General features: G+C 42.8%; 1 protein-coding gene across 1 annotated transcript; it reads left to right on the top strand.

Annotated features, from left to right (window-relative positions):
* Window positions 1-6,184: 6,184 nt before the first annotated feature.
* zgc:114200 (Gamma-secretase subunit Aph-1b-like) lies at window positions 6,185-19,928 on the top strand. Its single transcript, XM_064307111.1, has 7 exons — window positions 6,185-6,831; window positions 7,534-7,704; window positions 11,869-11,942; window positions 12,438-12,560; window positions 14,153-14,280; window positions 15,461-15,584; window positions 16,618-19,928. Exons 1-7 carry the CDS (start codon window positions 6,719-6,721, stop codon window positions 16,644-16,646), a joined length of 762 nt encoding a protein of 253 aa, XP_064163181.1. The 5' UTR covers window positions 6,185-6,718; the 3' UTR covers window positions 16,647-19,928.
* The last annotated feature ends 1,333 nt before the right edge of the window (window positions 19,929-21,261 follow it).

Here is a 21,261-nt window from a genome sequence, read left to right as displayed (position 1 = left end):
ATGGTCCTAGGCCCTATTGTCTGGGAGCTATTGAACATTGAAAGCGTTAGCCGGCTGCATTTTTTCCGGTCGGCGTCTTAAAGTCAGGGTTGGAAATATTCGTGTAAAATCGCGCGGGGTGGTAGCGCCCGAAAGCATAGGCTCTGCTTCTCGGGGCCGCTGTCTGTGAACACTCTAGCAGTGGTTTGATGGTCCTAGGCCTATTGTCTGGGAGCTATTTTCTCGGGCCGCTGTGAAATCTAGCAGTGGTTGATGTCCTAGGCCTATTGTGGAGCTATTGAACTTGAAAGCGTTGCCGGCTGCATTTTTTCCGTCGGCGGCTTAAAGCGGTTGAAATATTCTGTAAAATCGCCGGGTGGTAGCGCCGAAATAGGCTCTGCTTCTCGGGCCGCTGTCTGTGAACCTCTAGCAGTGTTTTGGTCCTAGGCCTTGTCTGGGTTATTGGCGTACACTAGCATGGTTTGATCCTAGCCTTGTCTGAGATATTGAAGCGTACGTCTTTTTCCGGGGCTAAGTCAGTTGAAATATTTAAAACGGCGGTGTACGCCACATTCCTTTGGCGGTCGTGAACACTCTAGCATGTTTGTGGTCTGGCCATGTCTGGGAGCTATGAACTTAAAGGTTAGCGCGCATTTTCCGTCGGCTAAGCGTGAATATCGTGTAACGCCGGGCTGCCGAACATAGGCTCTGCTTCGGCGCGTCTGTGAACACTCTAGCGTGTTGAGGTCTAGGCCTATTCGGAGTATGACTTGAAACGTTGCCGCGCATTTTCCGTCGCGCTAAAGTCGGTGAATTGTGTAATCGCGGGGTGGTACGCGACATGGCTCTGCTGGCGCTGTCTGTGACTCTAGAGTGGTTGATGCCTGCTTTCTGGGAGCATGACTTGAAGTTGCCGGCTGCATTTTCCGTCGGCGGTTAAGTCGTTGGAAATTTGTGTAAATCGCCGGTGTCGCGAAGTGCTCTTCGGCCTTCTTGAATTAGCAGTGTTGGGTCCTAGCTTTGGGAGCTATTGACTTGAAGCGTTGCGCGCTTTTTCGTGCGCTTAATCGTGAAATATGGAATGCGCGGGTAGGCCGAACATGGCTCTGTTCCGGCCGCTGTCTGTGAACACTTAGCATGTTTGATGGTCCTGCCTATTGTCTGGCTATTGAACTTAAGGTTGCCGCTGCATTTTTCGTCGGCTAAATCAGTTGAAATATTTGTAAATCGCGGGTAGCGCCCAATGCTTGCTTTCGGGCCGTGTCTGTGAACCTCTACGTGGTTATGGTCTAGGCCTTGTCTGGGAGCTATTGTGTGGCCGTTACATTACATGTTGAGCTACCTTTGGAGCTATGACTTGAAGCTTGCGCTTTTCGCGCGCTAAGAGTTGAATCGTAAATCGCGGTGGTGCCATGCTGTCGGCGTGTGAACTCACGGTTGTGCTGGCTTTGGAGTTGACGACTTAGCCGCTCATTTTTCTGCGTAAGTAGGTGAAATTTGTGAATCGCGGTGTACGCGACGCCTGCTTCGGCCGTCTACACCTAGCATGTTGGCCTAGCTTTGGGGTTGATTAGTAGCGGTTTTTTTCCTCGTATATTAATATGGAAGCGGTACGATGGCTGTCTGGCGCGTCTGCCCTAGCAGTAGTCAGCCTTCTGGCTTATAAGTAGCGCTGCTTTTTTCCGGGCTAGTCGTGGAATCGGTAAATGCGGTGGCGAATGCTGTTTCGGCGCTCTGTGAATAGCGGGTTGTGGCTGCCTTGTGAGCTATGAACTGACGTCCGTGTTTTTCGCGGTTAGTCGGGTGAATCGGTAAAACGCGGTACGCCCGAAGCTTCGGCGCTTCTTAACTAGCTGTGTGTCTAGGCTATTGGAGTTAAATGAAGCGTAGGGCTTTTCGGTTATCAGTTGTATTCGGAAAACGGTGTGCCAGTAGGCTCGTTGGCGTGTCTGTGACACTCACATGTTGAGTCGCCCTTTTGGCTATGAACTGAACTTGGTGTTTTTCGCGTAAGAGGTAAATTGTAAGCGGGTCCCAAGCTCTCTTTCGGCCGTGTCTGAATTCTGTTGTGTCCAGCCTATGTGAGCTATTGAACTAGTTAGCCGGGCATTTCGCGGCTCAGTTGATATGAATCGCGGGTGGCGCCCAACATGGTGCTTTCGGCGCGTACCTCTACAGTTGTGTCCAGCCCTGTCGGTATATGAAGGTTAGCGGTGCATTTTTCCGTCGGCGGCTTAAAGTCAGTTGGAAATATTTGTAAAATCGCGCGGTGGTAGCGCCCGAGATGGCTCTGCTTTGGGCCCTTGTAACACTTAGCAGTGGTTTATGTCTAGGCCCTTGTTGGGAGCTTGAACTTGAAACTTAGCCGGCGCATTTTTTCCGGTCGGCTGCTTAAAGTCAGGGTTGGAAATATGCGTGTAAAATCGCACGGAGTGGTAGCGCCAGAAGCATAGGCTCTGCTTCTCTGGGCCGCTGTCTGTGAACACTCTAGCAGTGGTTTGATGGTCCTAGGCCCTTTTGTCTGGGAGCTATTGAACTTTGAAAGCGTTAGCCGGCTGCATTTTTTTCCGGTCGGCGGCTTAAAGTAAGGTTTGGAAATATTCGTGTAAAATCGCACTCGGTGGTAGCGCCCGAAGCATAGGCTCTGCTTCTCGGGGCCACTGTCTGTGAACAGTCTAGCAGTGGTTTGATGGTCCTAGGCCCTATTGTCTGGGAGCTATTGAACCTTGAAAGCGTTCGCCGGCTGCATTTCTTTCCGATCGGCGGCTTAAAGTCACGGTTAGAAATTTTTGTGTAAAATCGCGCGTGGTGGTAGCGCCCGAAGTATAGGCTCTGCTTCTCGGGGCCGCTGTCTGTGAACACTCTAGCAGTGGTTTGATGGTTTTAGGCCCTATTGTCTGGGAGCTATTGAACTTTGAATGCGTTAGCCGGCTGCATTTTTTTTTATCCTTGGTATATAGTCACGGTTGGAAATATTCATATAAAATCGCGCGGGGTGGTAGCGCCCGAAATATAGGCTCTGCTTCTCGGGGCCGCTGTCTGTGAACACTCTGGCAGTGGTTTGATGGTCCTAGGCCCTATTGTCTGGGAGCTATTGAACCTTGAAAGCATTAGCCGGCTGCATTTTCTTCCGATAGGCGGCTTAAAGTCACGGTTGGAAATATTTGTGTTAAATCGCGCGGGGTGGTTGCGCCCGAAGCATTGGCTCTGCTTCTCGGGGCCGCTGTCTGTGAACACTCTAGCAGTGGATTGATGGTCCTAGGCCCTATTGTCTGGGACCTATTGAACTTTGAAAGCATTTGCCGGCTGAATTTTTTTCAGAATGGCGGCTTAAAGTCACGGTTGGAAATATTCGTGTAAAATCACGCGGGGTGGTAGCACCCGAAGCATAGGCTCTGCTTCTCGGGGCCGCTGTCTGTGAACACTCTGGCAGTGGTTTGATGGTCCTAGGCCCTATTGTCTGGGAGCTATTGAACCTTGAAAGCATTAGCCGGCTGCATTTTTTTCTGATCGGCGGCTTAAAGTCACGGTTGGAAATATTCGTGTAAAATCACGCGGGGTGGTAGCACCCGAAGCATAGGCTCTGCTTCTCGGGGCCGCTGTCTGTGAACACTCTGGCAGTGGTTTGATGGTCCTAGGCCCTATTGTCTGGGAGCTATTGAACCTTGAAAGCATTAGCCGGCTGCATTTTCTTCCGATAGGCGGCTTAAAGTCACGGTTGGAAATATTTGTGTTAAATCGCGCGGGGTGGTTGCGCCCGAAGCATTGGCTCTGCTTCTCGGGGCCGCTGTCTGTGAACACTCTAGCAGTGGATTGATGGTCCTAGGCCCTATTGTCTGGGACCTATTGAACTTTGAAAGCATTTGCCGGCTGAATTTTTTTCAGAATGGCGGCTTAAAGTCTCAGTTGGAAATATTCGTGTAAAATCGCGCGGGGTGGTAGCGCCCGAAGCATAGGCTTTGCATCTCGGGGCCGCCGTCTGTGAACACTTTAGCAGTGGTTTGATGGTCCTAGGCCCTATTGTCTGGGAGCTATTGAACTTTGAAAGCGTTTGCCGTCTGCATTTTTAACCGAATGGCGGCTTAAAGGTACAGTTGGAAATATTTGTGTAAAATCGCGCAGGGTGGTAACGCCCGGAGCATAGGCTCTGCGTCTCGGGGCACACTTTAGCAGCACTTTGGTGCTGAAGGAAGAGGGTTGCCGGTTAATGGGCATGGGAATTATTGCTTTTGGTAATATTTAGATGGAGTTTGCATTGTCTCCCCATGTTTGTGTGGGTTTCCACCGGGTACTCTGGTTTCCTCCGACCGTCCAAAGACATGCAGGTGGGCTAGCTGGAGACTCTAAATTGCCCATAGGTATGAGTGTGCGTGTGAATGCTATGTGTGTCCTACAGTGATCTGGTTACCCATCCGGGGTGTATTCCTGCCTCTCACCCAATGCATTCTTGTATAGGCTATAAAGCACACTTCTTTTGTTAATCTCTGATGCTGTAACACCGTGGCACCTTTGAAATGACTTTTTACTGTTAATACCCCTGCACACCTGAAAAATAACTGAAATCTGACATCCCAATGGTCGACTGGAATGCAAACTGTTGTGGAAGCTGGAGGTTTCCTGTCTTGCCTTGCTCCACTACCAGGGTTCTGCGAGGCAGGTTGACAGATTTACAATATGAATTTTTTCCTCATTGAGATTTGGTTTGCACATAAGTTAATTACATTTCAGACAATGTAGACATCTGCCACATGATATCCTCCGATATTCATTTCTCTATGCAAAATAAATTCCTAAAATTTATTTAAGAAATTATTGTGCATTGTTATGGACAACCTACTGGCTTTATAAACATTTTCATGTTTCCATAGAAAGGAATTGATTTGGTAAAATTTTCCAACATTCTAGATTTAGCTACAATCACTACAAAGGTGTGTTTCTCTATGCATCTAAGGTATTCACTTGTAAGTTAATACAGCATTAATGTATGTCTAATCCAAAAAAAGAACTTCAGATAAAGTTCAATAATGATATAAATTACTTATGTTAGATTTTTTAAATAGAATCTTTTGTCAGTCTCATATTTAAAAAAGATATTTAGCACCTCCTGGTGACGATCAGGCTTAACAACTACAACAACAAAAAATTCTAATTTTAAATACTGTACTGTCCTTTGGTGAAAAATAAAATAAATGTTTTATGTTTTAATGTTTTATGTTTTATTTGTTTTAATCACCCAGGCCCCAAGACAACACACCTCCCATGTCCCAGTGTTTACGTGAAATAACCACTGATAGAATTTCTTCCTTGATGCTACACTCAACAGACGTGCATTAAATTGGTGTACGTGTGAATGCACATCCTTCTTTTTTCTGTCAGTCATTTTTTCTCGACTATGCGGTCCTCCGCTGTGTATCTGTTAAAACAAAACACATGGTTTGCGAAAATGTGTGATATATTAAAATGTGACAGACACCCACAACGTTACAGTGTACAGGCAGCAAAAAAAAAAAAAAAAAAAAATCAAATCAAATCAAAAAGCCACTGAAAAATAAGGCATTCTGGGAATTCACTGAGTGCCAGATCTACTATCAGGATGACTCATGACAAATTAGTGCTATCACATCTTTACGCTCTGGCTGTCGACCAGATGAGCTGCTAAATCAATATTTCAAATGCCTATACCACGTAAGCATCCAGAGCAGACGATGCGTGTGGAACATTTAGCCTGTTAATTACTTTAAATATCCACCTAAGTTCTAAAATGCACCGAAACTCAGCAGACTACACTACCCTCCAGTACTATAGTTCGAGATCCCTGTTCTAGATCCCATCTAGTAGACATGTCTAACACCTTCATGTGGCATAATATATAATATTTATTGGGATTTTAAAGCAGATTAGTCTAGCTATGTGGCACTCAAACATTTATTTTGCCATGCATAGACTTTTGCGAGGAGCCCGTCTTGGTTACTCTGTACAATTTCAGGTAACAGAATTATGTGTGTGTGTGTGTTTTTTGTAAGATTGTATTATACGTTGCATTAACGAAAACACCGCCGGTGCGTGGGTATTTACGTGGAAAAACAAAAGAGTCACTGTGGCCACCGAAAGTAACAGGTGTTGGAGGTAAAGTAGAATGCTGCTGAAATTTATCAAACCCACTCGTTACTTTTTATAAAATGGCTGGCCCCCTTCGTGAGCACCGCTGTCACTTTAAGAGGTTACGGAGGGCCTGGATGTGAGGTAACGGAGAAGCAAACCCGGAAGGACAAGGAAATAACTTGTAACAAACAAAAACCAGTGAAAATGGCGAGCAACGTTATCAAAAAGGGGAACTCAAACTTAAGTTTTTAGATACCAAGCGGATCAAAAAAGGATCGATGGAAAAAAGCAACAGAATCTAAGCTGAGGTCTTCTTAAATAGACAATAGCTAAAAACACTGTTGGCAGCCGTGCCTGTTGAAGGTCTCGTGTTTGTTGGCAGTGCAAATATTAACCTATCAAGTTACAGTGGACAATAGACGGAATGATATAGCCTTGCTCAACATTTCTGTAAACGTAAGCAACTCGCTTGATTTTTAAAAATTACCATTTCAAAAAAGAAGAATCATTCCTGCAGAAGGGTTCTGTTATGATCGTCGAGATTTTGGGACAGGTTCAGTCATACAATTATTTAAAAAATAAATAAATCAGTACGTTAGTATATTTTAATCAATGTGTAAATGATAGAAAGATAGCAATGACTCTTGCCGTGTTTTTCGGGTGTGCATTTATTGCTTTTGGGCCAGCGTTTGCCCTTTTTATTTTCACAATCGCCAGAGACCCCCTGCGAGTTATCATCCTAATTGCTGGGTAAGTTTCATCCTGCCTTTCTTTTAAATCAACAGGTGCAAGCTTTACATGTTTCGATTTCACGTTTTCACTTTTATATTCCCTGCTTAAAAAAGATGTTTGATTTTAAAGACCAAAATAGGGCGTCATTTGATTTGAGATTGGGATATGAGTCGAATTGAGTTTACTCAATGTCTAGATAACACGACAGTTTCGTTGCCAAAATATGCGGCTAAGCGAAAAATCGAATGTGATATAATTTTTGCTCAGTTGATTGACTGAATATATTCCACGTTCATTTGTGTATTTTGCCTGTTACTGATATGATGACGATGTGACCACGCCTATAGTACTGGGGACGTGTTTACATCCCATTAAAAACGTATGTGATTAAAGCAAGTCTCTTCAAGACATTGAAAAAACTAGTAAAATCCTGTTGACATTAGGAACAATACAATTGTTTTTTATCCCATAACCTTTTTGGACACATTTTGTTTGTGGTGCAGTTAAAAAAAAAGTAATTTGATTTATTGCCAATATAATTTAGTAAATTACATGTTCCTTTTTTCCTTTTCTTTTTTTGACTCAACACAAAATTGAGATTTGTAATTGCTAAAGAAGGGCGGAAATAGTTAATTCATTTCATATTTGAATTTAGTAAAAGAAAAAAGAAAAAATTTAACCGAGGCTTAAAATCCTCTTTCTCCCCCTCCCCAACCTCAGAGCCTTTTTCTGGCTGCTGTCGTTGCTGCTCTCGTCGCTGGTGTGGTTCATTGCCGTGAAGGCCAGCAACAGCGAGGACCTGCGGCTGCAGAGGGACCTGCTCATATTTGGGGTCACCTTCTCTGTGGTGCTGCAGGAGGTCTTCCGCTTCGCCTACTACAGACTCCTGAGGTCAGTTCCTCTCAACGCCGACGTCCCTGTGCTTTCTTTTTGGATTGCCGGACATGTTGGCTCAAAACTGGCTCACGTTCTGAATGCCATTGGTGGGCATGTTGGCTCAAAACTGGCTCGCGTTCTGTATACCACCCATTGCAGTTGCCACACATTACAGGCCGAAGTCCTTAGAGTAAGGGAAGCCTGACCAGGTCGACAAGCTGATGTACAACTTCCGGCCATGTGCTTTTATCATAAATCAAAGGTCAAGTACTTTTTCTGAGAAGTCATTATCATGTTTAGGTGGGTCAGGTTGGATGTAGTGATTCAAGCCAGTCCAGCCACAGACCTATAATGTAAAGCTAGCAAGGCTTTGTTGAACCAATCAGGTCTGCAGGAAAGCAATTTCACAAGCAGTAACTTCCTGTTTCAGATGTTTTAGGCCAAGGATCACAAACTCAAATCCTGGAGGGCCACTGTGTCTGCTGGTTCTTTATTGTGTTGTTCCTGTGCTTAAGTGATTAAGTCATCACAACAAGAGCCAGTCTGTTACAGGATTTTGTGCCAACTTCTGCTTTGAATAATTTTATTAGCTCAATCATATCTTAATCTGACATTTGTATTACATTACATTACATTACAGGCATTTGGCAGACGCTCTTATCCAGAGCGACGTACAACAAAGTGTATAACCATAACCAGGAACAAGTATGACGAAAACCCTAGAGAGAAGTACCGGTCCAAGTACAGGGAACAACCGCATAGTTCAACTTGGACCCTGATGGTTAAACTGATTAACACTAACAACGAGAACGGCAACAACGCAATCTATGGAAAAATAAAAATAAATAAAAATACAATTAGTTGTTAAGACAGACACATCAACTAAGTCACCTATGAAACAGCTGCCTAGTTACAACCCTAAGTTTAGTCATTTACAGGGGGGAAGGGAGGGATGGGGAGAGGTGCAGCCTGAAGAGGTGGGTCTTCAGTCGTCGTTTGAAATGGGTCACAGTCTCAGCTGTTCTGACCTCCACAGGGAGGTCATTCCACCATCGTGGGGCCAGAACAGACAGGAGACGTGTTCTGGAAGTGCAGGTGCGAAGAGGGGGAGGTGCTAGGCGTCCTGAGGTAGCAGAACGGAGGGATCTGGCTGGCATGTAGGGTTTGAATATCTTGTTAAGGTATGCTGGGGCTGATCCCTTGACTGCCTGGTATGCTAGGACCAATGTTTTGAATTTGTATAAGCACCAGCTGCAGCAGCAGACTGCAAGAGTATCCTAAAGTGTTTACTGTGCTCAAGTGCAGGAGTGAACCAGCGTAGTGTATCGAGCTGTCAGAACACTAAAGCTAATTGGTTGGAACAAAAACCAGCACTGCAGGACCAGAGTTGTGCACCCCGGGGCTAAGTAGTCTATACACCTTGTTTCCAAGACCTAAAATGGCTTCTGACTGAAAGGAAATCTCAGAAAGCAACAGAGACGGCTGCCTTTCAGAACTGGAGGTTGAGGCCCCTGCTCTCGACCCGGAGAGAGAGCATCGTGGGTTGAGGCTGCCCCAGAATAGTGTACCAAAATGAGGGGTGCTGTGTTTTATGGAAATTAAGCAGAAGTGACACATCCGTGATGTGAATATAAAGCATCTGCCTCTGCTCACCTAGCATCCTCCATTATATTCAGTGCAGTGCGTTGTTTTGTGAGCTTGTGATAATTTGTTTGCCCTGTTAAAATGGCACTTCAGAACGTCAGTATGTTTTGATAAAATGCTCAGTTTTCCTGTAATGATGAGAGATTATAAGACGCTCAGTCAATTGTATACTCGCACCTTGCTCTCCAGAAAGGTTATGTTTTCCTTGCAAATATACTGTGTGTGTGTGTGTTATTAGTAATAACATGTGAGTAACACATGCAGGAATCAAACTTTATCACAGTGAAGTACATGCAATACTGATTACAGCCATCAGGACCAATGCGTTTGTGTGATTTGATGTGTGCATGGTGAAATTAAACATTGGCTTATCACATGCAGATATGTTTGTGATGATTATTCTCACAAGTTCCTACAAGCTGAGTCAGATTTGGCATTCCCCGCAAGCTGAGTCAGATTTGGCAGGTCGAAATTATGTTGGGGAGAGATTGTTATCTGCCCTTTTTTGGTTGAGCTGAAAAAAGTTTGCAGATGTTAGAGGACCTACTGCACAGCGAACCCTTCAAAAGCACTGGGTCTCTGGGTGGCAACAGACCCTGTGGTCTGGTATGGAACCTTGACACTTGACCCCTGCTCATGTGGACAGCGGCGGTCAGTCCTGCAGGGTGATGCAGGTTCCACTGTAGTGTCACCCAGGTGCGAGTTTGGGTTTGCAGGGTCGTCTTTGGCCCTTTTCACCTTTGGCCAGTTGGGTACGTGCAGACTACTATGGCTACGTGGATCTGCAGGGAAAAAAACAGTGGTGCGGGATACGCTTCAAATGAGTGCACGTGCTTGCCTGCACCCTCCAGGATTCACAGAGGATGCTTTCATATAATTGGAATTTCCTTTCAATTGGGGATTCCAAAATTGAGAGAATTTTAAAATCTGATTAACACTTAATAATAATAAAAAACAGTATAATTCTTCACAGGATTTTCCCCTAAATAATTACTGAGTGTTCTAAATGCTAAATTCACCTGGCAACAAAACAATGGATGATAAAAAACAAGTGGGCAACAGGAAGGGGTTTATTAGGCTCTACTCACAGGTGCACGCATCTTTTTGATCCATCCATAGAGAGAGAGTTTTACTCAGGAAGTGGAAAGAAATTCACTGTGGCTTTTGAGATTAGAAACGGTTGTAGAATCATCTGTGTCCCACGGCTGTAATTTTAAGACCCGTAAGCAAGCAAGATATAAAGTGGGAAACTTGGCTATTCTCATACTGACAATCATAGCTGGCTAGAAGCTGGTCAGATTTTCAAACTTATTGTCTCAACTCGCAAGAAAAGTATCCAGAATCCAGATTGTGGGTTGTGATGCTGTCACATTCAGAGTTCCCTCACTTAAAAATCAGACCTTATGTTTAGGGCTTAAGTGTGTTTTAGACTTGAGTGTAACAAGCTGTTAATGTAGTCGTCAAAGACAGGTGCTGATGGCAGTGACTGAGGCTAAACGTGGGTCCTGGTGGTTAATGAGTGACTTGTCAAAGCAGAGAAATATAAATGTGAGTTTTGTTCCTGAATGTTTGCATTGAGTGTGAGGGTAATAAATCTAGCAGCGTACGTCAGTCTTACATTTAGACTCAGTTCTGTGGGCCTTTGACAGTTTGTGTGTGTGTGTGTGTGTGTGTGCGTGCACGCACACAAATGGCATCGATAATGTCTTATGACATAGTCTTGAGAGTAGGAAAAATAAACCCAGATGAATGGCCAGCTCATTCCTTTGCTCTGATGATGTGTTTGCTGAATGCATTTAAACTGCTTTATTTAAAACGCTTCTGGCGTACATTGTTTGTGTGGATGTGCTGGAGGGAAAGGACTTCACGGCATCAGACTGTCTGGATTCTCAAAGGCAGCAGTTTGACCGGCGCATACCTGGCTCGGTTCAGATTATTTATTCACATTTTGATCCAGTTTTGTCTGACGGTCCGCACATGCTCTGAAGTGAATTGTACGTCGCTTGGCACGTTCAGACATACTGCACTCTGAAAGGCCTTGCATGTGCAAAATAAAGAGACTTACAGGAGTGGTGTCTGATGTTGAAAAAAAAATGATGAAAAAAAAGCACATGAATGCAAAGCAATCTTACCTGCCTGTGGACCCCACCCGAGAATTGCAAATCGGAATCAAACACCACACACAACGGCTAACTGACATTTGAAAGTATCTGTTTCCTTGCGTTTTTCTGTGACTAATACTTGGCTGACACATTTTGTTTCAAAATTGGGTTTAATTAAAATAAGACCTGTGAGATAATTATGACAGTCTAAAAATAGCCCAGAAAACTGAAATATGTTTCTCTGACTTGTAACAGTGGTTGCATGTTGTCTTGAGTGCAGTCTATTATAGTGGAAGATTCAGCTGTGCCTCTCCTGAAAATCGTGTTGATGTCAGAGACTTTATCATTTCAGGAATACTGTATACCTGTAAAGTTGCTGTGTCTGGCCCAGGCTGAGCTGTTCTTAACAGTTTCCTGTCTTCTCCATCTCCAGGAAAGCTAACGAGGGCCTGGCCTCCATCAGCGAAGATGACCACTCTCCCATTTCAGTCCAACAAATGGCTTACGGTTGGAAATCCCCCTTTTTCTATTTTTTTCTTTTTTTACTGTAGGCTGTTATTACGCAATATGGATTCTTTTTTTAACTGCCCAAATCCTCACTTCTAGCCATTTGAGAGCTGCCTCAAATGTTCTGTGTAGCTTTTTTTTAAAGCCTTCAGAAGTGACATCCCATAATCAGTTGTAAGAGTCGTTATGCTGAGCCGTAAAGCTGGCCAGCTGTTCAGAGCGACACAACTGGGCCAGAGTCACTTTCTCCAAAACAGAGTTTGTCAAGGAGATGGAGTAACCACACTGATATTTTAAATGAAGTGCAGGATTGGATTTGAAAATGATCACAGCCACACATGAATGCTTAAGATGTGTAGAGCTCTAGAACTGCAGGGGAGCGTATGGCAGGAATTTAAATAAAGGAATTAGCTGTGTTTTGATTGGAGAATAGTGTCCGGTTGTTTATGACACATCATTCTGGTGGGCTGTGATTGGTTGTTTTCCCCCTGGCAGTGGCTGGACTCGGGTTTGGGATCATGAGCGGAGCCTTCTCCATAATCAACATCCTGTCGGACACTCTGGGTCCAGGAACCATCGGCATCTTTGGGGACTCGCAGTACTACTTCATCTCCTCAGGTGAAAATGATAAACACACACAAGATCACGCCATACACACACACTTGTGTATATTTGTTTCTTTCTACACCTTTAAAGCAACATGAAAATTTCAGTGCTAGTTTGTACTTGGCAGGATTGTTTGTTTGTTTGCTGAACAGGTTACCCTACAGGGTTGGAGTCCTGATCTATGTGGTCACTTCTGGCACTACAATCTTTACTTCACTCTAGTGCGTTTCTTTTGCACCTCTGCACCTTGAACTAATGCACTTGTTGTATGTCAGTCTGGATGAGAGCGTCTGCTAAATGCCTGTAATGTAATGTAATGAAAATATTACTTGTGTAGACTCAGGTCTTGGTTAATTATTGCTGTTTTGCTGTTCAAATGGGATTCATGTTATTAGTACCGTTCTTTGTTTTATCACCAAATGCAAATGCTATTTTATTGACCCTTTATTAAACCAGGCAACCCCAGTGAGACATATAATATATTTCACTAGGGAGTCCTGGCCAAGAGGGCAACTCGGATATACTGCAGTTACAACTGCAGCAGTGAACTTTTTAAAGTGCTTTTTCTAAGGAAATGGGAGTCATCTCAGGCACGATGCATTCTCTGTGTATGCGGTGCTGATAAACCCTGGTGTCTTATCAAAGATGAGATGGGCAGAAAGCAAGCAGGAGGTTGGGGAGCTAGTCTGTATGGTGGCCGACTGTCTACCCATAAACCCCTGCAAGACTGGGGTGGGGGGGGGGGGGTGGTGGTTCAGTGCCCCATCAGGCCTCTGTCTGTTCTGTGGGCCCATCTCTGTGTGTAATCCTGACTGCTTTCCCTGTCTCAGTGGAAAAATATGGACGGAGTATCAATTGTCTGGTCTCCTTAAAATAGAAGTTTCTACATCATAGAAAAATCTTTTATAAAAATCTTTTAAAAATCTATAATAGCTCCATCTAGTGGCTCTAATGAAACTGAAAAAGAATTTTGCTCATGAGAGTTTAACATTTTCTGTATCTACATTTGTGTTTTGAAAATGTATGCTGGACAGGCTTTAAATGACATCTGTGTCCTCTTGTCTTCTTAAGGCTTTTTTTCATGGTAAATGGACTGCATTTATATAGCACTTTTATCCAAAGCGCTTTACAATTGATGCCTCTCATTCGCCAGAGCAGTTAGGGGTTAAGTGTCTTGCTCAAGGACACTTCGACACGCCCAGAGCAGGGTTTGAACCGGCAACCCTCCGACTGCCAGACAATCGGTCTTACCTCCTGAGCTATGTCGCCCCAGCTGTATGTTCTGTTCGCTGAGTTAATTGCTGTGTTGATCTCATACCTACATTTTGGTATTTAGCAGATGTTCTTATTCAGAGAAACTTTGATCACATGTTTTCATCCAGTCCATTGATGGTTAAGTATACCTTGCTCAAGGGTACAAACTCAGTGGCCCTCCTGGCAATCGAACTTGCTTCCTTTCAGTTACAAGCTCAGTTCCCTAACCATTATACTATACTGCCACTCTAGTGTATTGCCGAGACTAGGAAGTGTCTCTTCCTGTCTATTTTTTTGTCATTCTACACCAATGACCTCTGACCCACTGTGTCTCTCCCCCCCCCCCCCAGCCTGCATGACCCTCGCTGTGACCCTCCTCCACACCTTCTGGGGCGTGGTGTTCTTCGATGGCTGTGAAAGGAAGCGCTGGTGGGCGGTTGCTGTGGTGGTGTGCCTCCACCTGCTGGTGTCTGGACTGGTGAGTCAGCCTGCCCTCTGCTGCCTGACCCCGCCCCCTGCCATCAGACCCCGCCCCTTACTGGGCAGGCTGAGGCTCACAGTCATGCTCTCTTTCTTCTAGAGCAGTGTATGTGGACTCTGGACCTAGGCACCTGCTGTGCATGCTGGTTTTTGATATCCCCTGATCAATGGTCTGCCATAACTGCATGGTTAAACTTACTTTAACACTATGGAGCTTTGGCTTCCACTACCATGTGTTGGCAGTAAACTCCATTCATTTTACACAGATGGCTTCAGGTTTCTGTACTCTAAGCAAAAGGTACCCAACTGATTTCACCTGTTAAGTTTGTAATTGAATCCATTGAAAATGGAACCTCTTATTTTATTATTTTCCATATAGTTCATACAGCACAGTAAATGAAAGCACAAGTTGGTCTGACCAATTGAAATTCCTGGGATGTGAATACGAGACATTTATTTGTTAAGGGCCTACTTAGTTCTGGCATTCTGGCATAATGTGGCTTTAGGAGGATAATTTGTCCTGAAGTCTAATTAAGAACAATTAGTGTCTAATTAAAAACAATGAGCAGCTAATTACAGTACAGATCCTGTTACTATGGCTGTAACAAAAAGTAGTGTACACAGTGGGTCCAGGACCAGGGTTGAGAAACACTGACTATATAATTCTTGACTATATAATTCATCTGGCCTCATTGATCTTACAAACACGGCAAAATGTTTAGATCAGTACCTTTAACAATATGTTTATTTCCTGTTGGACACTCAAATGCTCCATTATAGTTGATTTAACGCTCATTTTGGATCCTTTTCTCTGTATTTTGATTGGTTCATAAGACGAAATGCACTGCAAAAAAAAAAAAACTTAAATGTTTTATTCTTATATTTTGACTCAAAATCTTATTTTTTTCCCTTTCAAGTAGAAAATATTAACATGTTTTAATCTACTTTTTGCTTGACAAATGAAATAGTCTTACCCAATTTCCTAATCACAAAATGAGTAAAACTGTCTCACCTCATTGGCAATTTTATTGTCTTATTTAGCAAAGAAGTAAGAGGTAAGTCTGAATTTTAAGTCTGAAAATAAAACCAACTACTTGTTAAGATTTACTTATTTTTAGGCTTTTGGTCTTCCTCATTATGGGTCAGCCGCTTATTTCCTCCTCCTTTCCTCACTGTAGTCCTTCTTGAACCCCTTCTACTCGGGCTGCCTGCCGCCCGTCTACATAATCACAGCTCTGATGGCTGCCTGGGCCTTCTTCTCCTCTGGTGGAAGTCTCCAGAACCTGAAACACCTCTGGACACGTAAGGCCCTTCTGCTGCTTGCACCGTACTGTACTGCAGTGGGCCCTGGCAAGGCTCACTCACTCTATGCACATATACGTATGAAAGCAATGGTTGTTTTGCCATTTTCATGACAACTGAGATTGCTGTTTGATTAGGCCATTTCTGCCTAGTGCGTGCAAGAAGAAAGCCCACAAGACAAGCCCACCCCTCCCCAAAAAAAAAGTCTTGAAAGCTTTTCCCACCAAGGAAATTTTTTTCAGAAATTACATTTTTTTTGAAAGTGTCTTTGCCTTTGATTTTCTTGCTTTAACACTACAAGTTTACTCTTGTGATAGGAAACTTGGGCAGGTGATTAAAATGATCTACAGTGAGCTTTGTTCAGAAATTTAGTTTTCAGCAGGCAGATTTCATACTAAACATGAACCTTCACATCAGTGAAGTTACTTAAAAAATTGTTTTGTACGTAATAACAAAATGCACAAAACATCCTAATATTAACTACTGAACCTTGAGCTCACTGAGGCAATATTGAATCAGGGCCTTTGGCATGCAAGTGGCCCTGTGAAAAACTACAGAAAACCTTCCTTGGCTTCCATGGTACCTCAAACCAAATGGTATAAATCATTGTCAGAATACCCACTTTATATGAGTGACGAGTCATGTCTGCTGCAAACAGCTTGAGGCCGCTGTCTCTCACTGTATGCTGGTGATAATGTTTGACAGATGCGTTCCTGTCAGAATCTGAAAGCATGCCGCTGTGGGCCATGCGATGCTGTGAATTTTAATCCAAGTTCTTGACCGGCCTCAGGCAGGATTGGGTGAAATGCCCCTCCGGCCCGGGTAAAGTTTGTCTCTAGTAGAGTTCACTTTTAGAGGTCCTCAAAATCACTGCATTTCCTTTGCTGGAGGTGCAGTTTTAGCCACCCCAGGCCGAACAAGAACTCCTTCATCAGATGAAAAGCAGCTTTTAAGCTCTGTACTCGTGACCTTGTGTAAATGGCGTGTCCGAAGCCCGTGTCGAGAGCTGACGCAAGCGTGCGTGTTTCCGCAGGCGGAAGAAACGACGTGGACTCCTCCTAACTCCTCCACCCAGGATGAGGGAGGATGACTGCCCTCTCCGTGGCTGACCTGGAGCTCTATGCCGCCCAGTGGCGGAAGCGCATCCCATAATTCTCCTCTGGTGGAGGCGGACAGGACCAAAAAGAAAAAGTCCGACATGGTGCCGTTTTTCTCCCAGGTCCACCCGGGGAACACAGCTAACGGCTAACCCTTCGTTTTGTGAATGCTCTGTATATAGCCTGATTCTCTTTGTTTTTGTTCCTTTTGCTTTGTCTTAAGCATGCACTTGTGAGTGAGATCGTTTAAAAAGGCAACCTTTTTAATTTTTTTATTTGTTAACATAGTTCATTTTTTATTGATTTAACAGTTGCCCTTTCCCCTATTTTAACATTGTTTTTTAATTCCAGTCTTAATCCTAGAAAAGAAAGCTGTGGCTCTCCTATTGGTCAGCATTGTTCAGCCTGAGGAAGGCTATTGGCCCAATGGAAAGTACTTATTGTTGGAATGGCAAGGGATACTTCCAAAAAAAACAGATGTTGAAATTTAATGAGTTATAAGTTCTGGGTTGCACCCAAAACAAGTGATCAGTATACCAAAGTAGTAATGGTAATGAACTGATAAGTGAGCTCTGTGCATCTGACAAGGAATGTTTGACTATAAAGTTTAAAAAAAAAACGTTTTCCTTTGAAAGTAACACATTGTGGTTTACATCCACAGTTAGTTGACAGAATACCAAAGGGGTAATGGTTATTTACCAAATTTGATTAACCATTGTTCTTGCTCAAAAAAAAGAGAGGCCCACTTTAAAGCTTTCCCACTAAAGGTGCTTTTTCTTCTGTTTATGAGTATATTTGTGAATAATTTCACCATAGCATAGGATTTTTAATTTGTTTTATTTTTCTTGCTTTTGAATTCTGTCAGGGATCTTTCCTCCAGACAGTTCTGTGACACTGGGATTCCAGTCAGTTTCCATAGAAAGATCTGGAAAAATAGAGGGGGTAGATTCTGGATAAAAAGAGGGCTTAGATAAAAACCTTTTTTCTAACTCTCGTCTTTTTCAGCATTATTCATCAGATTTTTCCGAAAAAATGTATTTCGTAATTTAAGTATGATGCATTTCCATTTCCCTTTAAGTGTGTTGTTGCATTGTAAAGTGCATTGATGGACTTTGAAACGTTTATGTACAGTACATCCAAAATGTATTTTTCTTATGCAAATGAATATTTTCTTTTTTTTGTATAGCTGTGCTATCAAACCATTGACTAGGTGCAAAAGGAAAGTACAGACTCTAACCTACTCTGGAGTTAAGGAGTGCTCTGTAGCCACACTGCCACACTGTTTGTCCTTTTTGGCATTGAGTGATTTAAAACATGCTGTGGTTTTCCCAAGAACAGACAGAGCGGCAAAACTGTTTTAACTCCTGTCTTTATTTTTAAAACACAATGGTGCTCTCTCCACCAGCAATGTAGCAGTAGCTTTGTACCTGGTCTTGTGTTCAGTGTCACTAGATACATTTCATGTGTTTGGCAGTGTAATTTTATGTTTACATGTTAGGATGGCGAGAAACCAGGTATTTTAAGCGTTTCTCCAAAAATGTTTTTTTTACTCCTTTTAAACCAGTCTGTATTGTCATGACAAGTGCTTAAATGTGTACCCCTCTCTCTGCTCCAGGCCCCAACAGATAAAAATCCTGTTTGACCCAGTTTTATTTCACAAGTATGGAACTACATTGCCACCTCTGATGTCACAGGTCATTATGATGTCATAGGCCATTATGATGTCATAGGCCCTGGCTAACTCCAGTGTGGGAGATTAGTCCCTCACACATTGCAAAAGCAAAAGCTATCTATTCCAAGGACAGTGCTAAGTTATGTAAACTTGTTTATGCCCCATGTGCCCAAGGCCTCCCAATGGCTTCAATGGAACTGTGTGTCTTGTTAGCCTTGGGTGTGCAGCCAGCCCTCGCACGTGGCAAGTAATGCCGCAGTCCACAAAAGCCCAGGCTTCCTGGCAGAGAGGTGGTGATCTCAACTTTTGACTGAATCTGGAATTCAGTTGCCAGTTTTCCACCCAATTAAGCTAGAAGGCAGCAAGGTTGATTTAGCAGTAGTATTTCGGAAATTTAATTAATGTAATGTCTTTTTATGGTCGTGTGAAGTGGTGGTAGAAGGAAATTTGCCTGGATGCATGTTTGCATATCTGCCAGAGCTTCAGATCACAACAAATGAGTCACTATTCTGACCCGAAGCATGTTAGTGATGATGGGATGCAAAGGGGGCGGAGCCCATCAAAGTTCAGTGATTAAGCTAGGACCCTTCATCAGAGGGGGTTTGCATGTTTGTGATTGAGGAGAGGCCTCCATCAGATCCCGGGTCACCTCATTTAAGCCTCGTTTCCAAACCGCTGAGCGTGAATCAGCAAGAGAGTGAGCAGGAGACCTAAGCCTGGAAGCATGTTCAAACCATGATTGCCACATCCACTTGTACTGCGTTCACAAAGGCTGTGGCCATGCCAGCGCAACACGGCTCTTTAGTTGTGGGTTGTGCTCGCAAAATAAGGGATCAGTATTTTGTTGCATGTGTTTTGTTTTTTTTTTATTTCCAAAAAGACGTGCATCTCATTTTTGTACAGCATTGGAAGGGGACATTTGGACCTCTGGTGTTACCATTATCTGGGCTCATATTTGAATAGATCTCCCTTTGGAGTGCACACTGGGACGTCCCTCCTTGTGCATTGTGATGGCTAAAAAGGGCCACATTCCACGTTCCCCTGGACACGAGGACACAAATCCAGTGCACACTGATTTCTCCTGTTATGTGGAAGCAGTGGTTTTTATGATGTTAATCGAAAGCACTTTAACGCCCGATCTTTACACCCTGCTCCCATGTTCCCTCGACACGGTCAAACAAAAGACTGATTATAGGCGTCCATTGTATTTCTGGGTCATGGTGACCAATGTCCTACTTGGCTTCTCAGTGTATGCTTTCTCCTGTTCTTTGTGGATTGTAGCTGGATTTCACATATGCAGATTCCAGAAGAGGCAGATGTACATTTCTACGTAACTGCACAGACAACTTGTTACCATTTCAAATCAGTTTTGCATAAAATCTCACTGTTGTAATTGGTGCTTTGATTCATAATTGAATTAAGTAAAGATTAAAAACCAGAACCAAAAAAAAAAAACTGCATCTATGATCAAGCCTCTGTACATATTATTTTTATTAAGTGCCAAACTTGGGGTCAAACATCATTTCACAAATATCTTGCATTTTCTAATGATTAAAGGCACCTTTACTGTACAAATGTTCTTATGACTTCTTTATTATTGAATCGCATTGAAGTGGGCTCGTTTGTTTGAGTGTTTAATGCAAGTATGCCATATACAGACTTCTTCCTGTTGTTGGACTGTTTGTATGCCTGTTCAATAGGTTGACAATTCACTTTTTTTTTTTTACAGTGTATTGCCGTACTACCAAAAAAAATATTGGCAGATGTCCTGTAAGACCATGAGGAATTTGAAGGTTAATCCCATTTGGACACCACTGCATAGAGGAGTATGCACTCTGTTATGACCACTCGTTAAGAGTCACAACAAAAGAGGGGAGACCACACGGTAAAGACCACAGATGAGATTTAGAATTGGTTAGTAAATAAAATGGAAAAAGTTTGGATGGATTTTGCATTGTATCCACTGTCTATTGCTTACAATCCCCAGTTGATTGCAAAATATTTATATTTTCCCAATTTTTTCCAGCTGCAAAGTATTAGATTATATTCACTGATGTTAAAGGTGAGATCCAGTATTGACCAAACATATATGATCTGTTGTGTATTAATTTAGACAATTTCCTCATCTGAGTAGGAAATAACATATTGAAGCATGATCACCGTACTTTACTTCCAGAGGATAGACATAACAGATAGATATAACATTGATGCATTTTCTATTAAATGTATTCTTCAGTTTTCTTGATGAATGTCAAAAAAAATGCATTTCCTGGGAATCATTTCTTCCTTTTCACCAAGTACTGATGGATTTCTCATACATTTAAGATTACTCCTACTGTTACAATTTTTAGAGAAAAAGGAGATAAACTTTTTCCATAGAAATTTTATGATTTTCAATGTACATTTTTAATAATGTATATATTATTTCTTCATATTGATCAACAAAAGAGGATCTCATCTTTCTCTTCCATACAAAAATGAATATGTACATATTTTACATTACCTTTTTCAATTTGTATTTTGAGAATTTCAAATAAAACACATCTTGAGACATGCATCTTAAAAATACAGAAGTACACCTTGAGAAATACCTCAAACGTTATTTAGTAGCAAATATGGCCTTGTAGCTAAAAGGTTTGTAGGTTTAATTCCTTGAAAAGGCACTGGTGTTGTACCCATGAACAAGGTACTTATAACTTCAGTTACCTCAATAGATATGATGCTGTATGTATATATAAAAATAACGTGTGAGTCGCTATGGATAAGTATCTGCTAAATGCCTGATTGTAATGTAACAAGCATTTGGGTTAGCACAATCAGCCAAAGTACAAAATTAACATTGACAGTACACACTCAGTTGGTTCAAACAGCAGGGGCCAGACATTATAGCTCTTTACATTCGTACATT

Source organism: Anguilla rostrata, chromosome 14 (assembly GCF_018555375.3).
Source record: "Anguilla rostrata isolate EN2019 chromosome 14, ASM1855537v3, whole genome shotgun sequence".
NCBI lineage: Eukaryota > Metazoa > Chordata > Actinopteri > Anguilliformes > Anguillidae > Anguilla > Anguilla rostrata.
This window is presented reverse-complemented; position numbering and strand designations above follow the sequence as displayed.